The following is a 27,142-nucleotide window of genomic DNA, read 5'->3' as shown; positions in this document are numbered from 1 at the left end:
CTGGCCGCACACTCGCCATTTTGTCCGTCCCGTGCGCGCTCTGACGGTCATTCCCAGAGTCAGCAAGGTAATGTTTTTATCCCGATTTGTGCCCCACTCAGCCCACCATGTACAAGTATTTCCGCGGCAGGTGAGGGCAAGCGTGGCCACGAGGGCTCCTACATGCCGCCAGGCGGGGAAATAGGGGGAATAGGGGGTGAAAAGATGTGATGAGTGGAGCGCGTGTGTCCATGGTGGCGGGCCGCTGGTCATGCCCCCTACTTTTCACTCTTCAAAGCTGTAAATGTGAGTCCGTCCGTCAGACTGCGTTGTCGTAGCTGCTACTTGCTGGGGACACCACACACGTCCCTCGCAGCCACACACTTGATGAATGATGGTGGCGGCCGGGAGGCTCCGGGGGGCGAAATGGCGAGATAAATAGGTTCAGGGAGGCGAGAGGAGGGTAGCGGCAGCCATTATTAGCTGGTGGAGTGGTGGTGGTGCTTCCTGTTGTGTGGCTCGTGTTGTGCCTCCTGTGTAGCGCCTGTTGTGGCTCCTGTTTGGCTCCTGTTGTGGCTCCTCTACGCCAGCAACAGTGACTTGGGCACACTTGTAACTCATTAATGTCATTATCTTCGTACAACCGTCGTCAACTTTACGGGAAACATAAAGAAATGACGAGTTTCAAAACTTGTGCTTAACCTGCTGTTTTAATATTTTAAGAAGGTGCAGCTATTTCTGGCCTATGATGCGATACTGCTAAACGTCTCTATCAGTCTCATTGAAGTATTGTGTTAAAACATGATAATCAAAGGTCCAGATTTTATGTCCAGAGTAACATATCATCTTGGGTTCCTAACCGCTGACAAGGGTCTAATTAGGACTTTGTATCATTAAATTTGCACCTCAATACTGTAATCTTTGTTTTGGTTTTAGCCAAAAAAGAGCACAATTTAAATGTTTTAAAGCACCAAGTCATATGGGATTATAGAAGTAAAGCTACCACTTTCCCGAGTTTACCCGAGTGCCACTAACACTAGTGGCCTTGACGATGGCAGGAAGCTGGCCGGTTGTCGAAGGTGCCCCTATTTGCCTTGACGATCTTTCCCATCAGTTTCCGATCTAGCTTTGAAAGTTAGCAGAGTTTTGGCATCAGTGGTTTCAGCGGGTAGGCAGTTCCATAGGTTAATAACCCTGTGTTGCTTATTTGTTAATTATTGAGAGCATATGGTGTTCCTCATATACAAAGCAATTCTTCAAGGGGCTAATGCATAATACTGTACTACTTAATTGATGGTAGGTTAGACAGTTCTGTTTCTACTAATGTACAAAATCTTATCTGGCAGATAAGATACAGATTGCCATTTGTACTGGATGAACATATGGCTTTTCATACATAGCTAAATGTTTGGTATGTTAGGAGAGTATTTACCTAAAGGCCACCATCTCTAGTGTGTTCAATTGGGGCAGTAAGCAGGTGGCTTGTTGAAGATCTTCCTCATTGTTCATGAAGACTTTATACAGCTGGATTTTGAACTGCAGTAATGTCTTGGCATTTACGGCAACGGTGAGTAGGCCGTTCCATGAGTTTATAACACTGGGTGAATAAAAGGCATACCCCCCCTTGTTTTCTGTCCTATATTGTGACTTGTTGAGCCTGAAACTGTTGCCCCTTGTATGTGTGTTACATGTGATCTTTTATCGAGGTCGTATGAATTAATACCCTCTGTGTACAGTATTTTAAAGGTCTCTGTGAGATTAGTCTCGTCATGTCTGCTTTGCAGTGTTGTTAGTTCTGTGGCTATCAACCAGGTCTCCGTTCATGCAGGTCGGCTTTCAAGTTTAATCTGCTAATTTAATTTTCCCGCTTGTCCAAGTGGTTGGGCAAAATTCCTTCCCTTCTCTCGCCCCATCCCAAATCTTTATCCTGATCTCTTCCAAGTGTAGTATAGTACTTGCCTAGTTGTAGGCGAGTCGTAATGGCTTGGCACTTTCTCCTGATAGTTCACTTCCTCTTCTCAATCATTCCTTGTATGAGAGTTGACTTTATTCTGAGATGATGATTGTTGTTCTGCATGAAGTATATGGTCTAGTGTGGGCATAGGAACAGTAGCCAAATGCAAATGCTTTATTTATTATACATGCCAGTTTATGAATGAAACAAGTGTGAAATGCCAGTCTATGAAATGATCACACTTCATTAGGTCTAAAGTGTTTTTTTCCACCATTTTCACCCTGAATGCATATACTGTACTGTATTAGGTTAGGGTTGCCATATTTGAACAGACTCGCAAGACACCTCCACTATCAGTCACCACTACTCCGTGTCCCCCACCCAAACACATACATACATATATATATATAGATATATTGATAAATATATTCATATAGGTGAATATATACACAAATAATTTTTTAAGTGATGGAAGCTGAAATTCCAGACTTTTGGAAACAATTTCAAGTTCTTCCTGGATGCAAATTTTGACACCTAATGTGTCAAAAACACCTCAGCACCTCAGCAAGTGGTCCCTCAGCAGGGACCACCTGCTGAGTGGTGGTCCCTCCTCCCAGGAGCTGCTGAGTGGTGGTCTCTTCTCCCAGGAGCTGCTGAGTGGTGGTCCCTCCTCCCAGGAGCTGCTGAGTGGTGGTCCCTCCTCCCAGGAACAGCCAAGTGGTTGTACTGATTCTACTAAGACAGAATTAATTATAGTGTATACACAGGGTGATCAGGTCAATCAAATCTTTGCAGGGGAAACCCTAGAGGAAGAGGACATTCTTTCAGTAACCATGGTTATGCTTCATGAGCGTAAACCAACCAATTGCAATGGACGGTAGAGCGACGGTCTCGCTTCTTGCAGGTCGGCGTTTAATCCCCGACTGTGCAAGTGGTTAGGCACTATTCCTTTCCCCCCTGTTCTGTCCTAAATCTTCATCCTTATATCCCTTCCGTAGTCTATAAAGTCTAAATGACTTAACGCTCTCTCTTAATAATTATCTTATCTTCATGAGCGTATACGGTGGATTGCTGAAAGGGTGACGTACTTGCTCTTTCATGTACATTTATTAGACTTGCAATTTTTCCCTATAGGATGGAAGGGAGCCAAGGAGGGGAAACGATAAGTGACATACATAATTACCTCGACACGTTCAATAAGGAGATCCAGACTGGAGATCAAACACCTACAGGTTAGTAACCATGCAGCGTCTTAGATGATTTGGTTGAAATACTTTTGTAAAGTTTACCCGTGCACTTGTACAGTAGAGTACTTGGGTTTGTGTTAGTTTATGATAGATTTGTTGCAGTTGTGTAGGGATTTGTGTTGATGTGTTAGTTATCAAGAGTTTGTAATCCCCTCTTGTATTATTATATAAAGTTTGATATTCGTATATTGACACTTACAGTATGTTGTGAACCAGATCTTCTAGACTGTTATTGTATACAATCAAGTAAAAATAAATTGTGCGTACATTTTAAACTCGTGATTGATTTGTAATCATAATAGCCCGTGTTGATTTCAGCCGATGTTGCTCGAGTATTTGTAGATGCATCTGGTCAATACTTTTACCAAAATGTTGATGGGAGCCAGCAGCAGGTGGTGGTGGTGTCGTCTGATGGAACAGATGGCTCAGAGGGGGAAGGTGGCGGTGCTGATGGTTCTGTTATGTTGAATGGTGAGGAGGACTCTCTCCATGACGTAAGTGTTGGTCCCTTGACACGTTCAATAAATATATATACCTCACTTTATACCTCATATATATACAGTAGCACCCCGATTAATGAGCAGCTCTATCTACGAGCATTTCGAGTAACGAGCGAGCCACTCGCAGAAAATGTCTCTACTAACAAGCTTTTCCTCGATTAATGAGCATTTCCGCTGGTTCTCGGACACCTTTTACGAAAGTTTTGTTGTTGTTTCGCAAGACTAGTTTTCCACATGACGAGCTCGGTGCCGGAACAGATTAAACTTGTTAATGGAGGTGCCACTGTACCTCAGTATACCTCACTTTTGCAGATCCTCTCCAAATTGTTATTTTTTATTTGAAAAACAAATCATCCTACATATTTAATGCCAGTTCCAGATAGAATAAGGTTCCTACAAGCTTCTGATCTCTTCACCCTTGTAGTGAACATAGTATTGTTGGGTTGGTGAATTTTTTGTCAGTGTAAAGTGAAGTGCTCACATTTAACTTTTCTTGATGAAAATATGTATTTAACAATAGACTTTTACCGATTTATGAAGAATTCTCTTTTTAAGAGTTATAATGTACAAGTAACGGGACTGATTTTGGTCTCTCTTAGGATGGGGACAGTTTGTCACAAGGGCAGGTGGCACTTGGCGAGGATGGCACTCTGCAGGTCATTCCTGGCATGGAACAGGGTGAAGGCAACAATCAGGTGGTTCTTAATACAGGTAAGATAGATTTTTCCTGTACACACACAGGTAATAAGTCTTTCTTTAATAATAAATTCATTACTATTATTGAAGCACTACAAGAAAAATACAATTTCATGCAATGAGACTTTGTACTTGTCCTGATAGGTATAATTACTGTATATAAATAAAAATTACTGTATTCACAATTAAATCATAATAAGGTGATGAATCTATGAGAATTATTGAGGCCATATAGTTGGACAGAACACGTATCTCTGGGCTTTCCATGCACACATACTACTGTCTGAACCATGAAGAGCTAAAAGCACATCCACCAGAAATACTACCAGTCTTGTGTGGAGTTTGGAAGGTACCATCCAGTACCACAGTCTTAAGTTTTATGAAATACTCATGCTTGGGTTTTATGTTTGGGTGTGGGTTGTGATGATTACCCATCTCTCCCTCCTCCCCCTGTGATGAATCTACGAGAAAATGTTGAGACCGTACGAAGGGAAAGTTCAGGGATACTGCTTTGATTCCATTGTACGGCTTCAATATTATCATGTGTGTGTATATATTTATACTCTGCAGGCACATGATTTAATTTATGAAGTAATTATATTTTCTTTTAGGAATGGCAACAAAGTAAATTTATTTATTGATTACATTGTCATCTTTCAGGAGACAACAATCAAATAGTAACTATTGTTCCTTCATCAACTAATCCTGGTGAAGTCAGTTATGTTTTGATCGTTGAACAGTCTGGTGATACTGACAAAGATGATACTGTGTATGATTTTAACGAAGCGGATGAAGGCCTAAGTTATGTGAGTAATGTATCTTTATCTGCTAAAATTGTTTGGTATTTTAATTTGAAGCATAGCAAATATAACGAGAACTTGAACACACACACAATAAACCCCCTTATGAACTAACGTACCATTACCCACTCATTCAAAAAAGTCTGCACATGTGCAGGGAAATATAGGAAAAACATCAGATATAGCTGGGTTTGCAGACGAGGAGTCACAATAACGTGGTTGAAATATGTTGACCAAATCACACACTAGAAAGTGAAGGGACGATGAGTTTCGGTCCGTCCTGGACCATTCTCAAGTCGATTGTGAGAATCAATTTGAGAATGGTCGAGGACGGACCGAAACGTCGTCGTCCCTTCACTTTCAAGTGTGTGGTTTGGTCAACATAGCTGGGTTTGCTTTGCCTATTTCCATAACCATTCTATCTAGGGTTATGAAGTGGATGATTTACTGGAGTGTAGTTGTGCTAGTCCAACATGAAGTCACAGTGTTCAAAAAACACCATTGGAGATATTAAAGCTCAATCCTCGTCTATTTGCCATGGCCTGTACACTGTATTCGCCTAGTTGTATTCACAACTAGGCATGATGATTAGACCAGAGTCGAGCTTTAATATCTCTTAACGTTATTTTTCAAGTTCTGCTTCCATCTTTTCTCCAAGCTAATGCCTCTCTTCCTCATGAAAGGGAAAACTGAATAATAATGATGATGATATACATACTGAATCAGTAATTATTCAATTATTTCCTCAATTAAAGATTAATATGGTTCCAGGAATCTGGGGATGAAGATGACAAGAAAATGATGCGTATCATTCATAAAAAATCACAAACAGTTACTCAAGCCCATATGTGCAACTATTGTAATTATACCAGTCCAAAAAGGTAAGGATATAAGTATAAATTGATTGTAAACATCTATACATACCTATACATATACAGATCCTGTATATGTCATTATTACATTCTATATAATCATTGTACATAGCATTATTATATATATTTGTTGTAACTTTGATAGTAAATAGTAAAAGAAAAGCATTATTATTTGAGTAGAAAGTAAATTTAGGCATGAATTGTCCTGAGAAGTGTGTGGTGTACACTGTAATATGGATATAAGATGAAGCAAATTTGGTACAGCAGTACTGTACTTTATTGTGTTTGGGTGATGTAGGTTGCTGGTGTTGAATCAATAATAGTATTTGATCATGTTCGACTTAAAATGAGTTTAGCTTTCCTCTAAATAGCAGGTAGGCAGAGTGAAGGCTACTAACTATTAGCAGGAACTGATCATGTTTCTTTATATGGGACTGACGTATGAAGGACGATAATCCAGGTAATCCAGGTCCAGGTATGATCGTGAGATCTGGCTGAACTCAAATTACAACTGTGTACTCCATGCACTTCATCCACTGGTTCTACAGCTTGGTACTTTTCATTTTATAGAACCTCTTGTCAAACCCCTGCAGGAACTGCACTGTGAACCTCATATTGTCTTCTCATCATGAAACTTATGAAACTGACCAAGTTTTTTACTTGAAGTATGGCTATTGATCAATGCACTGTGCCACCCGACATAACACAGGGTATGGCGGTGCACCACCTGACCCTTAAGCAATGTTAGGATATTGTAAGATTCAAAATGCGTGCGTGGTGGGTTGGATACAAGATGGAGGCCTGAGGCCTTCAGTGAGCGGCAGCCGTCTTGAAACAAATTCCCAGCATGATGATGGTGGATTGTTGATTATTTTATTACGATTGGAGAATACGATCTTTCCAGCCAATGAGTTTTTGAAAATTTTAGAAGTAACACAATGGTTGTATTACATTCTCTGTTGTTTGGTTTGGGTCAAAATGATACTGCAATGTTGTGCCTTGAGACATCCTCCACAAGAAAATCAAATGGGTTACATTCAAAATGGCCTAATATCTTGCTGGAAGTACTCAAATGGGTTTATTTTGGGTTCCACTCCTTGTGGAACCCAAACATGTAGTAGAGCATTACAACCCAAGGCTGTCCGCGTAATATGGATTGGCTTGGGGCGCAGTTCTTCATTGTGGAGGTATGTGATTGTAACTCTTAGCCAGGCATATTAATTTTGAAGCTATGTTTTGGGTTAATCCCTTCCTGCTTGAAGGTCATGTTATGGAAATTCTGCATGAGAATCTGGATTTACATACAATATGCAAAAGTTTGAAAGTTAGATCTGTTTACCATATACGTACATTTGTCAGGTTATGCATTTCTTGATCATTATTTGTTTTTAAAGCAGGAGAGCAATATTAAGGGACTCGAGAGATCATTTTGGAGAAGTGTTACCTTCTTCGTGGAATTATCATTCATAATAAAGTTTTCCATTAAAATATATCGGCATCTAAATTTTTAATGAGTCATATAGTTAGTGATAGAATGTTAAGGCTTAAAATCATATACATGAGTGATTATATAAATACAGTATTGTTAAGTATCTCTACCTGTGTTTATTAACACTGGCAGTGACGTTTAGTATTATGCTAGTTGTTTTAGAACATGTTCTTTATTTGGTTTATTTTTTTAGAAACAATGAAGGAAATTTTGTTGTGGTTTGATATGTGTTGTAAATTTATTGGTCTTTTTCCTTCTTCAGATACTTGCTCTCAAGACACATGAAGTCTCACAGTGAAGAACGGCCGCATAAATGTTCAGTCTGTGAAAGAGGGTTCAAAACTTTAGCGTCTCTTCAAAATCACGTTAATACACACACAGGCATCAAACCCCATAGATGCAAGTTTTGTGAAAGCACCTTTACAACATCCGGTATGTTGGCAAGTAGTTATTGTCGACAAGTTTGGCTAAATGTGAGAAATAATTTTCCTTGCTTAAGTAGGAAATAAGTTGTTAGATTGTTTATGATTTTGAATCGCCTCCTCTTGCCAAGTAATAACTCTTTGAGAGACATACTTTGGTCCATAATCTCATGTTTTCTACAAATTTGGGTATCACTGGTAAGGTTAACTAGAGTTTCTTTATAATATATCTCACTCTCTTCTATAGGTATCCCTGGTTGGGTTAATTTATGGTTTGACCATATCTGTTTTCTCGGCTAGAACCCCTTGGTAGTTCTTGTAAGGTGTCCACCCTTAGCACACTTGAGAGCATACAAGGCATTGGAGGGTCTTTCTACTTACAGGGACAAAAACCTTTTCCAAACTTGTCTTGTTTTCAATTGGGCATGAAGCTCAAACCTCCTCCAAAGGAATCAAGCAAAGGGCGCCTGACAGCTGGGTGGACAGCGCTTCGGATTCATAGTCCTGAGGTTCTGGGTTCGATCCCCAGTGGAGGCGGAGACAAATGAGCAAAATGTTTCTTTCACCCTGATGCCCCTGTTACCTAGCAGTAAGTAGGTGCCTGGGAGTTAGACAGCTGCTATGGACTGCTTCATGGGAGGTGTGTAACAAAAAGGAGGCCTGGTCGAGGACTGGGCTGTGGGGACGCTAAGCCCCGAAATCATCTCAAGATAACCTCCCTACTGCCCGACGACTTTGATCACTACTAGGTGATGACCCTACCTGCTTGATGGGGTTCTGGGAGTAGTTCTACTCCCCAAGCCCAGCTCGAGACCAGGCTTGACTTGTGAGAGCTTGGTCCACCAGGCTGTAGCTTGGAGCAACCCGCAGGCCGTTCACAAACTAGGCGTTCAGGAAAGCAGTACACCTCACTTTGAACCCAGCTCTACTACTCTGAAACGACATAGAACAAAGTGTGGGAAGGAAGGTACTAATGTGCCACCCAGACAGGGTCATTTCATTACTTAATTCTCTCTCTTTTTCCTGGATTATGACCCCTCACAAGTTTTCCGAGTTTCTTCTCAATGGTGTTACAAAAAGATTAATTATAAAGATGAGAAAAAGTAGCAAAACAATAATAGATACAGAAACAAAGATCTTATTTGGATGGTCACTGTCACTTACTTGACTAAACTCATCTTTCAAAGGACCAGTTTCGTCCCCTTGTCTTTGTTTGGTATGTGTGGAAGAATCCTTTAGGGTTTGTTTTTGCTAACTCAGCTATATGCACTTCATACTTTCTTTTTCCTTTTCTAATATCCATTTTAACCATTTGTGATAGTATGGTAAATTGTTCTAAATACCCTTCCTCATTTTAAATATGCATATATATTTAGCTTTCTTATTTCTGAAAGATGTTTTAGACCAATTGTCGTTCATTTTGGGTTATTATTAGATTTAATACATTTTAATGGTATACTTTGTTCATGTGTGCCAATTAAAATTTGCTTCTGGCCTTGGGGCTACCCTAGGCACGCATGTTGCCCTTTCCCTGACAGCGTTGCTTCCATGATTGGTTCGGGTGTTTGGCCCGAGTGTCACAAGTGTCTTTGGCTCTTCTCGTTTTTTGGGGATTTGGGGTTGTAGTGGCTGATGTATTCTACTGTGTCTGTGTTCACCACTTCTCCCCTTGCTGTCCATCTAGCATAATTTGATGGATGTCTAGTGCAGCCCCCTTGCTCCACGATGTCTTAGGATTTTGGAGTCTTGGCTGTAATTTGCTGTGGGTGTGACTCGGTCTAGTCTGTGGATCGCCCTTCCACATTAGCACCAGAGACAGTTAAGCCATTGATTCCTGCTGGAGATCCATAGCCTTCTGTTTCTCTGGGGTAGTGTTTTTTTTAGCTCAGATCCTAGTGTGTTGATCTGCCTAAGTGTCTGATTGGACATGAAGCATGGAGCTTAGCCCTGCCTCAGGGTCTTCATTTAGGGCTAGTAGGGTTGAGGAGGATCCTGAGGTGGGTTCCTGGGTATCCTTCAACCTTGCCTGGTTTCTGGTTCCCTCCATAGGGGAGTTTTCAGCTGTTGATGTTTGAGCTCGATTTCTCTGCTGCTCCTCCCTTGGTTCACTTTCTGTGTATCATTAGTCTTTGGATGCATTGTTTTTGGGTGATTCCCATTCGTCTTGTCTTCTGCCTTTCTCAGCTCAATTGGACATATTTTGGTTCCTCCTGTGGGAGCAAAATTTTGCTTCCTTAACGGACCCAGCCTCTTTTGAGTTTGGGTCAACTTCGTCCTAATTTGGTTACGCTACAGGTTTCCTGGTTCTTCCTGCCTTGTGGACAATCATGTTTTCCTTGGGGCTTAGCACGGCTTCTACCATTCCTGACTGGAGAGGTTGATTAATTTTTCGGTTTTCTTGTGTGGTGCTTTTTTTTTTTTTTTTTTTTTTTTTTTTTTTTTTGCCTCTGGAGTCTTTCGTTTTTGCTCTTGGACACATGCTTACATCCTGCCCCAAGATGTAAGCATGTGGCAGCTCCTTGTGCAGCATCCTTTGCTTTCTGGAACTCAGGCAGCAGAGAGTTCCAGGGTCTGGGTTCACTTGGCATCCATTTTGCATGTACTCACCTAATTGTGCTTGTGGGGGTTGAGCTTTGGCTCTGGTCCTGCCTCTCAACTATCAATCAACTGGTGTACAGATCATCCTGAGCCTACTGAGCTCTATCATATCTACATTTGAAATTGTGTATGGAGTGATTGAACTGGTTCAATCACTGGTTCAAGATTGAACCAGTGAAGAGCAGAGATGTCATAGGCACAATCAGAGAGCACTGTATAAAAATCAGAGGTCCGCGGCTGTTCAACGTCCTCCCAGCGACTATAAGAAATATTGCCGGAACAACCGTGGACATCTTCAAGAGGAAACTGGACGGTTTTCTAAGAGAAGTTCCGGATCAGCCGGGCTGAGGTGGGTATGTGGGCCTGCGGGCCGCTCCAAGCAACAGCCTGGTGGACCAGACTCTCACAAGTCGAGCCTGGCCTCGGGCCGGGCTTGGGGAGTAGAAGAACTCCCAGAACCCCATCAACCAGGTATCAACCAGGAGTCAGCCTCCACCACATCACTTCCTAGTGCATTCCATTTATTAACTACTCTTGACACTGAAAAAATTCTTTCTAACGTCTGTGTGGGTGTGGGTTGTGTATGGGTTGTGGTTGAGCTATTCTCCAACCAGCTCCTGTGCAGCCTGGATGCTTTGGTTTCAGTGTTGGGTGTTGTGTCCTTGTTACCTGCAGTTGTGGTTTTGGAGACTTGTCCCAAGTTTCTCGCTCCTTTCCTTTGGGAGGCAGTTGCGGCCTTCTGGCTCGTTTTGTATGGTGGCGTGCAGTGCTTACCTGGTTTTTGTTTTGTTTTAGGGTTTGGTTTGGGCCTCACCTATGGTTGGTCGAGGTAGACTTCAACAGAAGTTGGATTCTTGGGCCATAGAGTCCCTTCCAGTTTTTTGTCATTTTTAGGCATCATTGAAGATTGCTTGTGCTTGTGATTTTTGCATCGATTCATTCACATTCTTTTTGTACTCAGTAGATAGCCATATTCCAGTAAGGTTGTGTGCCAGGGGTATTTTGGCTGTTTTTCCACCCCTTATTCTCTGCTGTAGCATCTGTTCTCATCTCTGCAGCCCAGATGAACTTTGCCCCCACTTATAGTTGTGGTGAAATTTCCTGTCGCTTACTTTAGGAAGCAACCAAGAGGAATTGCTAAGAAACCAGGCTATGGGGACTGTGTAATCCAGCTCAGATGTTTGTAGTCATTCATAATAGCATTTTATGGCTCTTTGAAGATGGTGTTTGACTTCTTGGAGTAGGAAAGAGTATTATGGAGTTGAAGTGCTAAGTTTACTTGACTATGAGGCAGTAGGTTCTCTTCCTGTAGCTGAAGCAGCTGTCTGAAAATAAGGTCTTTGCCATAGCTCTAAGTAAAGCTTTAATGAATGGCTTTTTTTTCTTGCCCATTTTTTAATGCTAGTGAAGTGTACATCCCCATTGTTTGTATAGGCATCAAACCCGGTTCTCTTTTCCATAATTTATTATTTTTTCAAGAGTCCTTAATCTCATTCATGGTTTCCCATTGACTCTTCAATTTGCACAGGCACTGTGTCGTCATCCTCAGCTTCGGTTGACTGCGTCACCATGTTTATTATTTCACCTTGGCTCAGTGTTGGTGTTGCAGGGATGTCGTCGTCCATAGTCAAGCCTTTCATCCTCCAGTATTCCCACATTTAACACTGCCTCCCTCCTTTCTGAGAGGACTCTATACAGTTCACTTAGGTAAGAAGTTCTTGTCTTAAATCTTCTTTCTTTCTTCTTATTGCAAAACCTTCAAAATTATCTTCATCATTGCTCAAGCTTGATTTGATATTGAAGGTTTTATTAAAGTCCTCCACACTACCACCATCTTCACAGATACTTGGGTAATGTGTCTTGAAGTGGTGCTTCAAGTTACAAATTGTAGTGATCCAAGGATTGGATAAAAAATTTGGTATTTGGAATAAATAACTAGCAGTAATGTTATTTCCACTTCCCAATTCATACACTTGGATATGTTACTGAATTATCTAAAAGATAGCATAACTTTGCTATTTTGTGGCAGACCAATCATTTTAAAGTGTGCTTTCGCATTTGCACAAAATGTCTAAAAATTCTCCTGGACGATACCTCTACTTATTCACGAATATTGCGGGGCAATCTAAACAACAGGTAGAACCTTAGCCACATTGAGTACCCTTTGGGGTGGCATCATGTCTCTCTTTTGTTTGTTATATCATACTGGGCTATCCTAGGACTTTTTGTCTATAAGTTGGGACATGTACTTTAAAATGTTTCCAATTTGTGTTTGCCATTCTCATGGCATATCTCTTCCCTACCAGTCTGTTTCTGCTTTGTTCCGGGTTTTCTTTTCTAGACTGTGAGTTCAAGGTGCGTGTGTACATTGTGTTATTCTCAGCTCATGGAAAAGGGAGGTGAATAGTGCAGCTAACCAGTTGAAAACATTAAGTGACCTTTCATTGTATAATCCAGGGCTACTTTCAATCTTAGTGTGCGCTGGGATATGGAGGATTTGGGGAATTTTTTTGGGGGGTTTGGTATTAATGGAATTGGGTTTGAGCTTGAAGGACCAAATGTTTTCTGTGCTTTTAAGGGAGATTGCTCACCTTGCTCTTCTGTTGGCCTCGGGTGTGGGATATCTGCAGTCACTGGACCCTTGTTTTGGCAGAGTTTTGCTTCGGTCAACAGTCTATCAAGTGATAGTTTATTTCTGAGCTTTTGATATGCTTTTCAGACTCCTACAATCCTGGGTATTGCAGGTATGAAGGTGAAATTTACTACTTTATAAGGAACTCTTTGCTGCTTTAATTTTTGCAGCATATGAAGAAGTGAACTTTGATTTTGTTCCTGCTGGTAGCTCGTCTGGTGGACACGAGGTAAGTAAGCTTACCTTTTGGCTGGCAACCTGATTACCAGCCATTGTTTTGATCTCCGGAGCCCCAATGCTGCCTGTGGATTGATATCCCATTGGCAGCCTTGGGGGGCTGTGTTAGGAACTACATGTCTGGTGAGACAGGATGTCCTCTGGACGTCACTCCCTGTATCCACCAGTGTCCTATGTTTGGGTTCATGTTTGGGCCTTCAACCTGGTCCCCTCTTTCTGTGTTAGAAGAATGGTCCGGGCTTACCAGGGTGGCCACAGAGGACCTTCCTCAGTTTTCCTGACCTGTCTTTGAGTCTTGTTCTTGAGTCATGGGGCCTGTGACAGGTGGGGATATGGTGTAGTTTTTATTTATTTATTTATATATACAAGAGTTGTTACGTTCTTGTACAGCCATTAGTACGCGTAGCGTTTTGGGCAAGTCCTTAATTCTATGTTCCTGGAATACGACCCCCGCGAAGAATTGTTTTTACAACCAGGTACCCATTTTACTGTTGAGTTAAACAGAGGCTACAGTTAAGGATTTGCGCCCAGTAAATCCTCCCCGGCTAGGATACGAACCCATGACAAAGCACTCGCGGAACGCCAGGCGAGTGTCTTACCACAACGCCACAGAGACTACTTTCCCAATTTGAGTTGACCATTCATCAGGGCCTACACAATAGTGTTGCTTTTGACCACGTCGTGATGCAGTCGACTAGAGTGCCTGGGAACACCCAGTGCATAGGTTCGAGCTCTCGTCAAGGCTCCTGTTGGATTTGTTCAATAATAATAATGTTTATTCAGGTAAAAGTACGTACATACAAAATGAGTTACAGAGTGTTGGATTTCTAGGTAGAGCTGGTATATACTATGCCTAAAGCCACTAGTACGTACAGCGTTTCGGGGCAAGATGTGGGAAAAACACTTAAAAACTACAAGTAAAGTATTATATAAAGCAAAAGTATTACTACATAATAAAGTATTGTGTGTGTACAGTGGTGACTTCTAATATTAGAGAATATATTTACAGGAGAGTACATAATAATAATTCTTGTATGGTAATGAATGTGAATAGTGTAAAAGCCTTCACATGAACACACTTATGTGCATGTGAGTGGCAACCTACAACCTTGTCATCTGAGAATGTCTCTATTGTTTCCTGTTCTTCATTGCCTCTAAGATATATAGTTGAGGCTTACGTGTTAATAATATGCATACTTGGCAGGAATGGCAACAATGATTATTAACTATAATATTATTCGTTGTAGTCGCACCTTTCTTGTCAAGAAGCAATCATACCATGTTGATTAAATTTTATTGCTGTGTTTTTTGTCTTCTTATCAGGTGAGCTTGTTCGGCATGTTCGCTACATCCATACCCACGAAAAGCCGCACAAATGTCCAGACTGTGATTATGCTAGTGTGGAACTTAGCAAGTTGAAACGGCACATGCGCTGTCATTCTGGAGAGAGACCCTATCAGTGTCCACATTGTACCTATGCTAGTCCCGACACATTTAAGCTGAAGCGACATTTAAGGATTCACACCGGAGAAAAACCTTACGAGTGCGAGATCTGTCATGCCCGTTTTACGCAATCCAATTCTTTGAAGGCCCACAGGTTAATACATACAGGTAGGTAGATAAGGCTTGAAAATGTATGGTGCGTTCTAAACAATAGGGTTTAGAACGCAGAAAAAATTCTTCCGTGGCTTAATTTGTGATGTCTATTGAGTATATAAGGGCTGTATAATTTTACTTCCTTGAGTTCTCATGGTGTCAGCAGTGTCATCTTATTGTTCAAGGCATTCATAGTTGTGCTGATTTGTAGGTATCTTATCCGTGGAAAAGGAAAAAGGATGCAGAGCTTATACTTTCCAATAAATTGCATTTTGTCTCTTTTATTGTTGTTTTCCCCCTTCCCCTTCTTTCACAGTAGCACAATCTTGTGTTCAGATTGCACTTATCTGCAGATGCTTGTTCTTGCAAAACTCTTGTGAGCCGAGTCATAGATGCCTGCAATTGCTTTCACCACTGGCAGACCAGAGGGATAGTCTGTCGGGTTACTGAGTGGGTGAAGACGTGGGTGTTGTAGAGAATAGCCCGACCACTTGGGCTGGACGGTAGAGCGACGGTCTCGCTTCCTGCAGGTCGGCGTTGAATTCCCGACCGTCCAAGTGGTTGGGCACCATTCCTTCCCCCTCAACCCATCCCAAATCCTAATCCTAACCCTTTCCAAGTGCTATATAATTGTAATGGCTTGGCACTTTCCCCCTGATAATTTCTTCCTTCCTTCCCTACCCCATACAATTGGAATGAAGTAGAAAGATCAGGATTATTACATGTGCTCTTGAACATCACATATTTATGACTCGTGATGCAGTGGACATTTGTTTTGGCCTTACCCACTTATCAAATTTTGTAAGCATCAAAATAATATGGTAAAAATACTAGCTATCATGTATTTAGATAATTGACAATGAAAGAGGAATTCTGTGTTTGGATGTTGCATCAGGGAACAAGCCGGTATATGCCTGTGAGCTATGCCCGACGACGTGTGGACGGAAGACTGACCTCAGAATACACGTACAGAAGCTCCATACCTCGGACAAACCCTTGAAGTGCAAGAAATGTGGCAAGGCCTTCCCAGATAGGTAAGGTGTTTTGAATTCAACGTCAGATATTGATATTCGTATACATTTTCTGCTGGAATTTTGGATTTATACTGACATTTAAATATTCTCCAAGATTTAGGATAGTTGTCTGTGCATGTCAGATGCCCTATTATTCTACTAATCCATTTTTACTATAAGTAAATATTAAATTGAAACAAATGTTAATTCAAGCTTCAGCACTCAGAAATGAGGGTTTCACCAATCTCGACCTCTTCTTTTGGTTTTAAATTATGTATATTAGTGGCAATATTTCAAAGACAAATTTTTTTTTCAGATACACCTTCAAACAGCACAACAAGTCTCATGAAGGAGAAAAGTGTTTTAAGTGTGATCTGTGTCCTTACGCTTCAACTTCTGCAAGACATCTAGAGTCCCACATGCTTGTACATACTGAACAGAAGCCTTACCAATGTGATCAGTGTGACCAGGTGAGGGAGTCTGAGTTGAGTAAGTTTCATCTTAGAAGTATTAATCTGTTTCTTTGTCTTATGGGATAAATTCTCACAAAGAATCAAACATTTTGCCAATAACTTCAATCATCAGTGTCTGTAATACATAGTACAGTATGTACTATGGACATATTGTACATAGTACTATATGTACTATGTTTTGTGTATTACAGCGTTTTGTATTGTGTGGTTTCCGAGTTATCCCACTTGGTTGCTCCTTTAAGGCCGAAGACCTTTCTCACTGTTCAAAATGATCATAAACAGTCTGGGCTGGTAGACATTGCACAGCAGAGAACAGTAATCTGTTTAAATTGTTTCTGCTGATTTATTCTAGAGTTAATAAGATACTATGGAAAGACTGGGTCCAGTTTGAAATGGCCTATACAAGGTTCGTTCATGATCAAAGCTCTTTCAAACCTTAAGCTTGGCATCACAGGGTTTTCTGAATCAGTTCTCCTTACACTCTTCCTAATTGGTTCCCAAATCATTTGCAGCAGGCAGAAATGAGTATGGTATTCAGTTATGTGAATTGTTGTTTTCCAGAAAGATTCAGGTGTGTATGTGTATACAAATTGTTGCTGGTCACTTGACTTTTGACCAACCTGCTTTTGAAAGATATCTTTACAGGCACTGGGTTGTCAGTGCTTCAATAGTGGTTATCTTCTTGGAGAGTCTGACGTCGCAGTTGTTTGGAACTTTTTTCTGTCGACATAAAGTACATAAGTGCACTAGTTATTTTACTATGGGAACATTGCAGAGCTGGAGTAATGAAGTGAACTACTGAGAAAGGGGCATTTCATAGTCATTTAAAGCTTTATATTTCTAAAGCTTATGGCAAATTGGCTTTGATTAGTACATATATTTAGAACTGACTGTAGCTGTTGAAGTATTAATAGTGTTTTCATGTCCTATTTGCATTGGATATTTATTGTGATGGTTCTATCTCATGGAACAATTTTTTCATGTCTAGGCCTTCCGTCAGAAGCAGCTGCTGAAGCGACACCAAAACCTGTACCACAACCCAGAATACATCCCACCCATGCCCAGAGAAAAGACGCAAGAATGTCCAGAATGTGGCAAGGCATTTAGACATAAAGGTATAATACTGTACTTGTACGGGTTTTTCTTTTATTTGTAAGTATTGATTTGAATTGCAAGATTCCAGATATCTTTAGAATGATTTTCCCCACATATGCTAAAAGCTTATTAACATGCTTATTAATACCTCACTGTCTCAGTTGCCTGGAGAGGGGGGGGGGGGGGTATATCTGGGGGTTAAATACCCCGGAATTCCCACCTCTTTAGGGCTCTTGAGTATGTTGTAGTGGATTTATGTGCGTACCTGCCATCTTGATGGCCAGGGTTCGAGTCTCCTGGTGGGCGACTTTGAGTAGTTTGGCATGTTGATTGTTTTGGGTAAGATCTTGCTCCTGGGCCCAGCCTTCTAGCTATGTTGGTATATGGTACGTCTGTATATCTAGCGCACAAAGTGTAGTGCCTATGGTACGTTGTAGGAATGAATAAGCAGAAATTCACCAAATTGCTGTTCATATTCCTTGTACCAAATGATACACTGGATAGTCTTAATTAATATTACAGGGACTGAAATTATTTGTTTTATTATTTAAATTTTTCTGCTGCTCTTCATTCTGGATACTGTATCTATAGAATGAATCTCATAATATAGACTACAAAATGTAAGCAAATATTTTTTAATATTTAATTCGTTCTGTCGGGGGACAGGAAACCAGAGTGTATTCATATATGTTTTGGCTTTTATTGTGGCCCCCCCCCCCCCCCCCCCAAGGCTGAATTACTGACCCCGCCCAGGATGCAACCCCACAACAAGCTGACTAACTCCTGAGTACCAACTCACTGCTAGGTGAACAGAGGCATTAGGTGAAGGGAAATATGCCAAACCATTTCTGTCCCGCCCAGGATTCGAACCCGTAATTCTCGATTGTGTGTCGAGAACGAACCCGACTGTACTACCTGGACCTCAGTACATATACTACTGTACTGTATATGTTATACTGTATATATCATAATGCAAAGAAGACATCATACTTGCACAAGAGTGTACAAGAATGTTCATATTTGTACGAATATAAGCCGCCCATAATTGTAAACAACTGGGCGAGTTTTGGATGTACAGTATAATATTTTATCCGAAAATACTTGAACCTCAATACTAAGGTGTACCATCAAGGAAGGTAAGCCATCACTTGAAAATCCATATACAAATTATATTTACATTTCTATTTCTATTCCCATATGAAATTATTCTTTTTAACAGACACCCGCAGTATATGCCAACATGAAAGATGGCTTTAATTGCTTAAGAAATGCCTCTAAAAATTGCTCTTTAGGTTTTTATTACTGTACAAGATTTATGTTTGTTTGGAGATGATTTGTCTGTGGTTATATTCTATAGATTATATACAGCCAAGAGGGCAGCCAAGGGGCTGTATATACAGCCAAGAGGGCAGCCAAGGGGCTGTATATACAGCCAAGAGGGCAGCCAAGGGGTTGTATATACAGCCAAGAGGGCAGCCAAGGGGCTGTATATACAGCCAAGAGGGCAGCCAAGGGGCTGTATATACAGCCAAGAGGGCAGCCAAGAGGCTGTATATACAGCCAAGAGGGCAGCCAAGGGGCTGTATATACAGCCAAGGGGCTGTATATACAGCCAAGAGGCCGTATATACAGCCAAGAGGCCGTATATACAGCCAAGGGGCTGTATATACAGCCAAGAGGCCGTATATACAGCCAAGGGGGCAGCCAAGGGGCTGTATATACAGCCAAGGAGCTTTCTCTTCCGTACCATGCATGGAAGAGAAATTAGCTGGTGGCCTTGAATAACGTGTGCACACTTCCTCCTAAGGCCTCAACTGTCAATGTCTCATGCCTACTGTAGTGAGAATGCTTCCAATTATTGCCAGGAGTTATTATTTTCTATATATCTAGAAAAAAATGAGAATGGTCATTAAGTACTTTCTGATCAGTTTCCTGTGTTGCTCCAACCAGTCCCGAGCCTAAATAGGCCACCAGAACAGATCTCTTTTCAGGCTCTGTTCTTGAGAGCCCATCGTGAGAAGTAACTTCATACGTTCTTTGTGTATAATTGGGAGAGGGAGTAACTTAATCCACAACCCTCAAGTGATAGTTGAAATTGCGAGGATACCTAAATTTTGCTCTGTTGATCGGCAACAAATCACTACCCTGACTGCTACAAAATGACAGCACTGGCTACTACGAGAGCTACAGGGGGGTAGCTGCTCAAAAAGCTTTAGTTTATAAAACCCTTATGTACCTGGTTAATACCTGGTTGATGGGGTTCTGGGAGTTCTTCTACTCCCCAAGTAGTATGTAGTTTTACTTCTTTCTAAAGATGCCTCACAATATTAAATGAGACACTTTAACTTAAGGAGCTAGATTGCTAATTAGGAAATGATTTGTTGGTGTGGGAATTATATCTTATGATTCATTTAATAAAGTTGTGCTAACATAGTTACCTTCCTTTGGCCTAATAGAATTGATTCATTGGATAAGAGATGGGGATATATATTCTTTTTTCTTTATTGTAATTGATCCATATGTTTATAATTTCAAAAAACTTCTATTTTGTTTCTTGTAGCTATGTATTTGTATGAAATTCTCACAAGTTCTGATATTTATTTTCTACATTTAATGTTTTCAAGGTAACCTCATTAGACATATGGCTATCCATGATCCCGATGCTTCAGCACAAGAAAAGGCACAAGCACTCAAAATTGGAAGACAAAAAAGATTACAACTTATTAATGGTCAACAGGTGAGGGTTTTATTATTATATCTCTATTTAACTGTAGTTTCTGTATAGGCTCTCTCGGCAGGTTCCTAAGCTGATGTGGTGATACCATTAGGTCTTAGATCTTAATAGTGATCTTAATGGTGTTAACTTTACAAATAACCTTGTATTTGTAAAGTTAACCATTCTATTATTGTGTGATTTTTGTGTTTGTCAGTGGGAATCACTTCACTAAGGCATAATGTTGGGAATCACTGCACTAAGGCATAAGGTTGGGAATCACTGCACTTAAGCATAAGGCTGGAAATCACTTCACTAAGTCATGAGGTTGGGGGAATCACTGCACTAAGGCATAATAACCTTGTCTCACTTTCTGCACACTGACTTGTGCCTCTGTGTTAACTAAACTACATCCACTCCTTTGGCCATTTTTGTACTGCTATAGACCAAAGTACACTTAACCCTTTTCTCAAAATGTCTCTTTGTTCTTGAGAACTGGTACAACCCTTTGCCCAAAGTATAAATGGTTCTTTTACCCCAGGTGGAGATGTACACTGGTGACGTTGATGAGGATGAGATAATGGCCGTAGAGGGTCAGGACGGCAACCAGTATGTCGTCCTGGAGGTGATACAGCTTCAGGTAAGGATGCATGCTACCCCCCCGGGTGTTTGTTTACATTTTAATTAGAGAATGTGAAGGCAAGTTGAGGAATGAATTGGAAAGCATGTATTAATAAACTGAAATTGGGGCTTGAAATTTTTTTTTTCCTAGGCAATTGAGCCAGGAAGCTTCCTGGTTTGAAAAAGAATTTCCTAGTCTTATTTGTATTGGACCAAAGATAGATTAAGTACTCCATGTATAATAAATAATTGTATAGTATACTGTAATGAAAATCAGTTTTAATTATTATTTAATGGCAAATGGCAAGATGGGTGTGTGTACATTTGGAGCTGGGAAGTAATATAAATTTATATAGGCATTGAACAGTAACAAACCCTCGAGTCCCAAAAGGCTGTTAATGGAAGAGGAATGATGGAAATATATTGGCATTTTCAGGATGGCGAAGGTCACGTGATGATGTCTGATGGTATTGCTGTCACTGATGGTACGCTTGATGGCTCAGGGGTGTTGAGCTCCTCACCTCTTATGGGCCCAGAAACAATAACTGGAGATACTATAGGCAAGTGTAGTATTAATCTTCAAAATATTTTCATCATTTGTAATAGTATTAACCCCTGCACTATGCACCTGGTTTTGGCAAAAACTTCATCGTGTAATTGTTAATGACAAATCTTTGTTTATTTTTAAATGTTCAGGTAATATCAAAATGTTTACAAACTCAACCATATTCATTTCAAAACACAAAGAGTAATGAAAACATAAAAACATTAAAATATCGCCTAATTAAAAAAAATAGCATAACTCTCAGAGCGCCTCAAGACACTTTGCAGAGTGCGGTGGTTAAATGATACTAGTGTATTATGGATAGATGTTCTACTGTATAGTGCTACAACGCCAGTTTACAAGCATATTTATATGAGTGAATGTGAGAGATGATGATGAAAGGCTGAGGTGTTTTATGAGCCAAAAACTTCCCTTACTTCAGGGAAACCAGGGCACTAATTTACACTTGAGCAATTTCAATGTAATCCAGAATAAAAAAAGGAATATTTATATTATTTAGATATACAATGCATCCTCCCAAATCCAGACCTCCCTTTACATGTTCCTCTAAACACCTGGCCAAATTTTCCCACCAGCTTCAAAATAAGGATCTTTTCCAACGTGGCAAATGATTGTCATATTGGTCTCTAGTGTCGAAGGACATCCAAATAGAAACAGTGAGACTTGAATATTATGGTGATTCGAGCACAGCCAGCTATCGTTTCAATTTGATGGGAGCAGTTTAAGGGTTAAAACTTGGAATTACCAAAGCATTCATCTCCAGAGAGCTATTGAGGGTCCACCAGAAAAGGGCTTTTCTATACATTGTTCTATTTTTTTTAATTGTGTATTTATTGAATAGAATCCCAGTGCAGGTGTTAAAATATTATGTTGACGAAACCACACACTAGGAGATAAAGACGACGATGTTTTGGTCTGTCCTGGACATTATCACAATTGATCTGATAATGGTCCAGGGCGGACTAAAACATCTTCGTCTGGTGTGTGGTTTGGTCATCATTTTATCAGCCATGTTATTGTGACTTTATCTGCGTTAAAATAATATTTTATTTGTAATATCACAAGAAATTTAGGATACTGTTTTCTCGCATTTAGTGCATCTTGAAGGCTCTCTTGATCTCATGCATAGAATGTTTATTTAATTTGAACTTGTAGTACTGTATTTAACATCCTAAAATGGGAAGTAATTGCTTTTGATTGTTCAAAAGATTATTTGACTGAGGTGGTAAATTTGGTATTTAAGACCCAGTAAGTTATTTGGTTTTGTTGGGTGTATACTATTGTTTTGTTCAGGTATTCATTGGGCATTGTAATTGTAAACCATGAACAAATCCACAATTTGCCTTAATCGTCAAATCCTCGTCACGGTCCTTGTGGATTTGTTCATTTGATGCATCACGCAATTGTGATTTCTGTGTGTAATTGTAAACCATCTTGCAGGTTTAGTTTCCGAGTCTTCTCTTTTGGAGCTTCAGCACAAGAAAACCGAATTAAAAACGGAAATTAGTGAAGAGGCCAAGAAGGAGGCTCAGAAGGAGATGGAGACATGCTTTGGCTTTGACGTAAGTTTGTATTCGTTGAACATTTGGTATAGAGTAGCCGTTGATTTGATTCTTTGGCTTGGGACCTTCCCATTTTTTGTTTTTGTAATGAGGGATAGTTTTGTGTAGAATGTTTCCATCTGCCTTTAACTTTTTTTGCCGTAGAAAACACCTGCAGTCACCCAAAGTCCTGGGGTCAGATTCACGAAGCAGTTACGCAAGTACAACTCCCAGGTACCTATTTACTGTTAGTTGAACTGGGGCATTAGGTGAAAGGAAACATGTTCAATCATTTCTGTCCCACCCGGGATCCCTGATTGTGAGTCAAGAACTAAGCCAATTGTACTACGAGACTTCTGACACTCAATAGCATGCAGAGCTTTCCCTTTTGTATAGTACAACCCATCTTGAGGTTATCTTGAGATTATTTCGGGGCTTAGCGTCCCCCGCGGCCCGGTCCTCGACCAGGCCTTCTTTTTGTTACACCCCCCAGGAAGCAGCTGTCTAACTCCAAGGTACCTATTTACTGCTAGGTGAACAGGGGCATCAGTGTGAAAGAAACTGCCCATTTGTTTCCTCCTCCACTGGAAATCAAACCTGGAACCTCAGGACAATGAATCCGAAGTGCTGTCCACTCAGCTGTTAGGCCCTCAGGCTATGTTCATACCCTCCAGCAGCTGACCCCAAAAATGTGTTAGTGAATTAATTCAGAATAGGAATTTTCTCAAATATAAGTTATTATTCTGTATCAGCATATTGTGCATTTTTAGGCATAGGTATTTAGGCTCTGTTGGCAATTATTTACAGTATGTGGGTGAAGCATTTAGTTGTGATTCAAACAGAAGTCTTCAGTGAAGCATTATTTGATAAATGTTTGAACATCTTCAGTTGTGAGTCCTGTAAAAAACATTTTACATTCATAAACAGAGGGTTTGACAGCTGCATGAAATGGACTTTGGTATTTGTTGATGAGGGTGGGACTGCATGGCAAGCCTTACCCCTACTAGTTTTTCACTGGAACATAACTTGCCAATCAGTTTCAATTAATGGCAGCCTTCATTACGGTCTAAGCTGAATTTTAACCCTCACTATCACTTAGCTCAGCCAAAGGGTTAACATAATGCTGAAATTATGAGAGGGAAGGTAAAAGGATATGAAAATGGTGTCAAGCACCTCCATGGTAGAGTACTTGTCGTGGGCAACATTTAAGCAGACATCACCTAACTTGCACCTAAAAGATAGTGCTTAAAGAATAAATAATTGGATGTTAAAAGAAAAAAAAGATAATTAAAATCCCTCAAACTTTATGAAATATCTCTTGGACTTGAAAGTTGTGCAGAAGTAGATTTTGTTCATGGGGATAAATGTTGCTGGTAAATTGTTCCGTCTCTAGACACAGGTAAGGTAATTGTCAGGAGAAAGCACTAAGCCAAAACAACTATAAGGCACTTGTAAGGGCTATGAAGATAGGATGGAGGAAATGAATGGTACCCACTCACTCTGATGGTTGGGGGATTGACTGCCAACCTGCAAGAAGTGAGGATGTTGCTCTACTATCCAGTTGAGGTGGTCATCCTATCCTAAATGCTTATCCTCATATCCCTTCCAAGTGCTGTACAGTTATAATGGCTTAGTGTTTTCTTAATGCTTAGTGTTATACAGTAAATTATTTAGATGCTTTCTTTTGATAATTATTTTGTTTGGATGTAACTGTTCTCAAATATTTTGATGATGTTAGGTGAAGGAGATATTTCTGCAATGCAAACATTCTTAGCCTTGACCTATACATTATATAATATACAGTACAGTATATAAATTTTTATCAGTATATTTTGGGAGCAGGTTTTCTCTAATACACATGTCATTAAACACAACAGCATTGTGACTATTATTATTTTTTTTTTATATTTTCCATTCTATGCAAATATCTTCTACCATCTAAAGGGTGAAGAAACACTAGATCACTTAATCTTTCCATGTTTATTGTTCGACATTTTGTCAGCAATGTGACATCTTCAGGAGTACACACTGTAGAACTGACTCAGGTATACCGAGTTTACAAGATTGATGAAGATTAAGCCACACAAGAGGTGGCACAGGCATGAATAGCCCATAAGAGTTTACAAGGAGAAATCTAGACATTTATAAGAGTGGGTACATCCGACCCTATGATTCACTTGACCCCCTTAATCGTAGGGAGTGGCAAAGGATAGGGTGAGGTGATTGTTGCCCGACTCCGGCTTCTAGCTATCCGCCAGGTCTTACATCTTCCCTCTGGATCAATGGAAGACCATCGAACAGTTGTATACTCGAAGTCGAGTTCATCTGGATGTTGATTACTGGTGTCAGCTCCTGAATGAACACAGCCTCAAGCATACGAAGCCTCCTACGATCATCTGAGCTTGTGATTACTGTCATATCTTTCACTATGTCTTGGTGATTAAGGATGGTGTTGTGGTATGATGTTGCTGAATACATCTGTCTTGCAAATGAAACATTTGATGTCTACTCATTTTAAGTTGATTATGCTTCATTTGCAAGACAGAGGTATTAAGCAACATCATACCACAACACCATCCTTAATCACCAAGACATAGTGAAAGATATGACAGTAATCACAAGCTCAGACGATCGTAGGAGGCTTCGTATGCTTGAGGCTGTGTTCATTCAGGAGCTGACACCAGTAATCAACATCCAGATGAACTCGACTTCGAGTATACAACTGTTCGATGGTCTTCCATTGATCCAGAGGGAAGATGTAAGACCTGGCGGATAGCTAGAAGCCGGAGTCGGGCAACAATCACCTCACCCTATCCTTTGCCACTCCCTACGATTAAGGGGGTCAAGTGAATCATAGGGTCGGATGTACCCACTCTTATAAATGTCTAGATTTCTCCTTGTAAACTCTTATGGGCTATTCATGCCTGTGCCACCTCTTGTGTGGCTTAATCTTCATCAATCTTGTAAACTCGGTATACCTGAGTCAGTTCTACAGTGTGTACTCCTGAAGATGTCACATTGCTGACAAAATGTCGAACAATAAACATGGAAAGATTAAGTGATCTAGTGTTTCTTCACCCTTTAGATGGTAGAAGATATTTGCATAGAATGGAAAATATCCAAAAGAAAATTTATAATAATCACAATGCTGTTGTATTTAATATATATACATATACACACATGTATACATACAATTTTTTTTTACAGGATGAGGATGAAGGGCAAATTCACCTGGAATTTGGAGAATGAAAAAGGGATCAATATGGAATTAAGTATATGCATAAATTGTATATGTGCAGATAAGGTTTCTCTTTGAAGTCATATGCTAACTTTGTGACATTTGTGCTGTGATTTATTTTTGTGGTGCCGGCATGATGAGCAGAGCAAGTCTGCTTGAGCTTTAGAAGGAATTCCTGCTATTAGTGAGACATGGTAGCTTTACTCCAGCCATGATCTGAAGACTGTTGAACATGAACATGGCTGGAGTCTCCCACCACTCCTGACCTGTTTATCAGGTTGTACTGTAGTCATACTTCAAGATTCCATAGTAGTCTACATCAACCAAATGTATTTATGCTTATGTGAATTATGTTTGCCTCTGTGAGGCATTGTATTGTGTAAACTGATGGTAAGATGTGATGTCAACTTCATTGACAGTTTGAATTGGGTTCACAGCTTGCACAGCTTACCAAGTCTTGTTTCAATTGTAAATAGCTTAAACTATTTAATTATTTAGTTGTTTTCTTCATCCTTGACATTAGGGAAATTATTAAGTAGTCTACATTTTTTCAGTAACTCCTTGCCTTGTATTTAATTTAGTTGTTTTAAACATTAAATATCTTGTTTCATACCTTTAAAGTTTGTTCAGAGCAGGAGAAAAGGTAGTGTACACGAATGCATTCTCAAATATTGTATAAACCAAAGCACTCAATTTATGGAAATGTAGGCATTATGTCTTTTTATATTACATTTTATATGCATGGAATACATCTTCTAATAACTACAGTACAGTGTATTTATATTTCTCGACGACAACAATTTACTGTAACGGTAAAAGGATGTAGGGCAACAGAATGAGATGCAATAGGTAACATTTGTG

The 27,142-nt window shown here is 40.2% G+C and overlaps 1 protein-coding gene across 2 annotated transcripts; it reads left to right on the top strand.

The window, feature by feature from the left end:
• On the top strand, positions 1 to 26,774 carry LOC123749825 (transcriptional repressor CTCF). Of its 2 annotated transcripts, none has more exons than XM_069334178.1 (16): positions 1 to 67; positions 3,068 to 3,165; positions 3,499 to 3,674; positions 4,280 to 4,391; positions 5,037 to 5,182; positions 5,948 to 6,057; positions 7,800 to 7,969; positions 14,750 to 15,037; positions 15,918 to 16,056; positions 16,352 to 16,505; positions 17,497 to 17,623; positions 20,228 to 20,340; positions 20,858 to 20,956; positions 21,374 to 21,497; positions 22,943 to 23,064; positions 26,251 to 26,774. In XM_069334178.1, the coding sequence occupies exons 2-16, from the start codon at positions 3,069 to 3,071 to the stop codon at positions 26,290 to 26,292; spliced, it is 2,019 nt and encodes a 672-aa protein (XP_069190279.1). In that variant the 5' UTR covers positions 1 to 67; position 3,068; the 3' UTR covers positions 26,293 to 26,774. The 2 variants fall into 2 exon arrangements, with proteins under 2 accessions (XP_069190279.1, XP_045587921.1); XM_045731965.2 differs by lacking the exon at positions 1 to 67 and adding an exon at positions 314 to 1,546.
• The last annotated feature ends 368 nt before the right edge of the window (positions 26,775 to 27,142 follow it).

Source organism: Procambarus clarkii, chromosome 4 (genome assembly GCF_040958095.1).
Source record: "Procambarus clarkii isolate CNS0578487 chromosome 4, FALCON_Pclarkii_2.0, whole genome shotgun sequence".
NCBI lineage: Eukaryota > Metazoa > Arthropoda > Malacostraca > Decapoda > Cambaridae > Procambarus > Procambarus clarkii.
The sequence above is the reverse complement of the archived record's forward strand: the minus strand, read 5'-3'. Positions and strand labels throughout refer to the sequence as shown.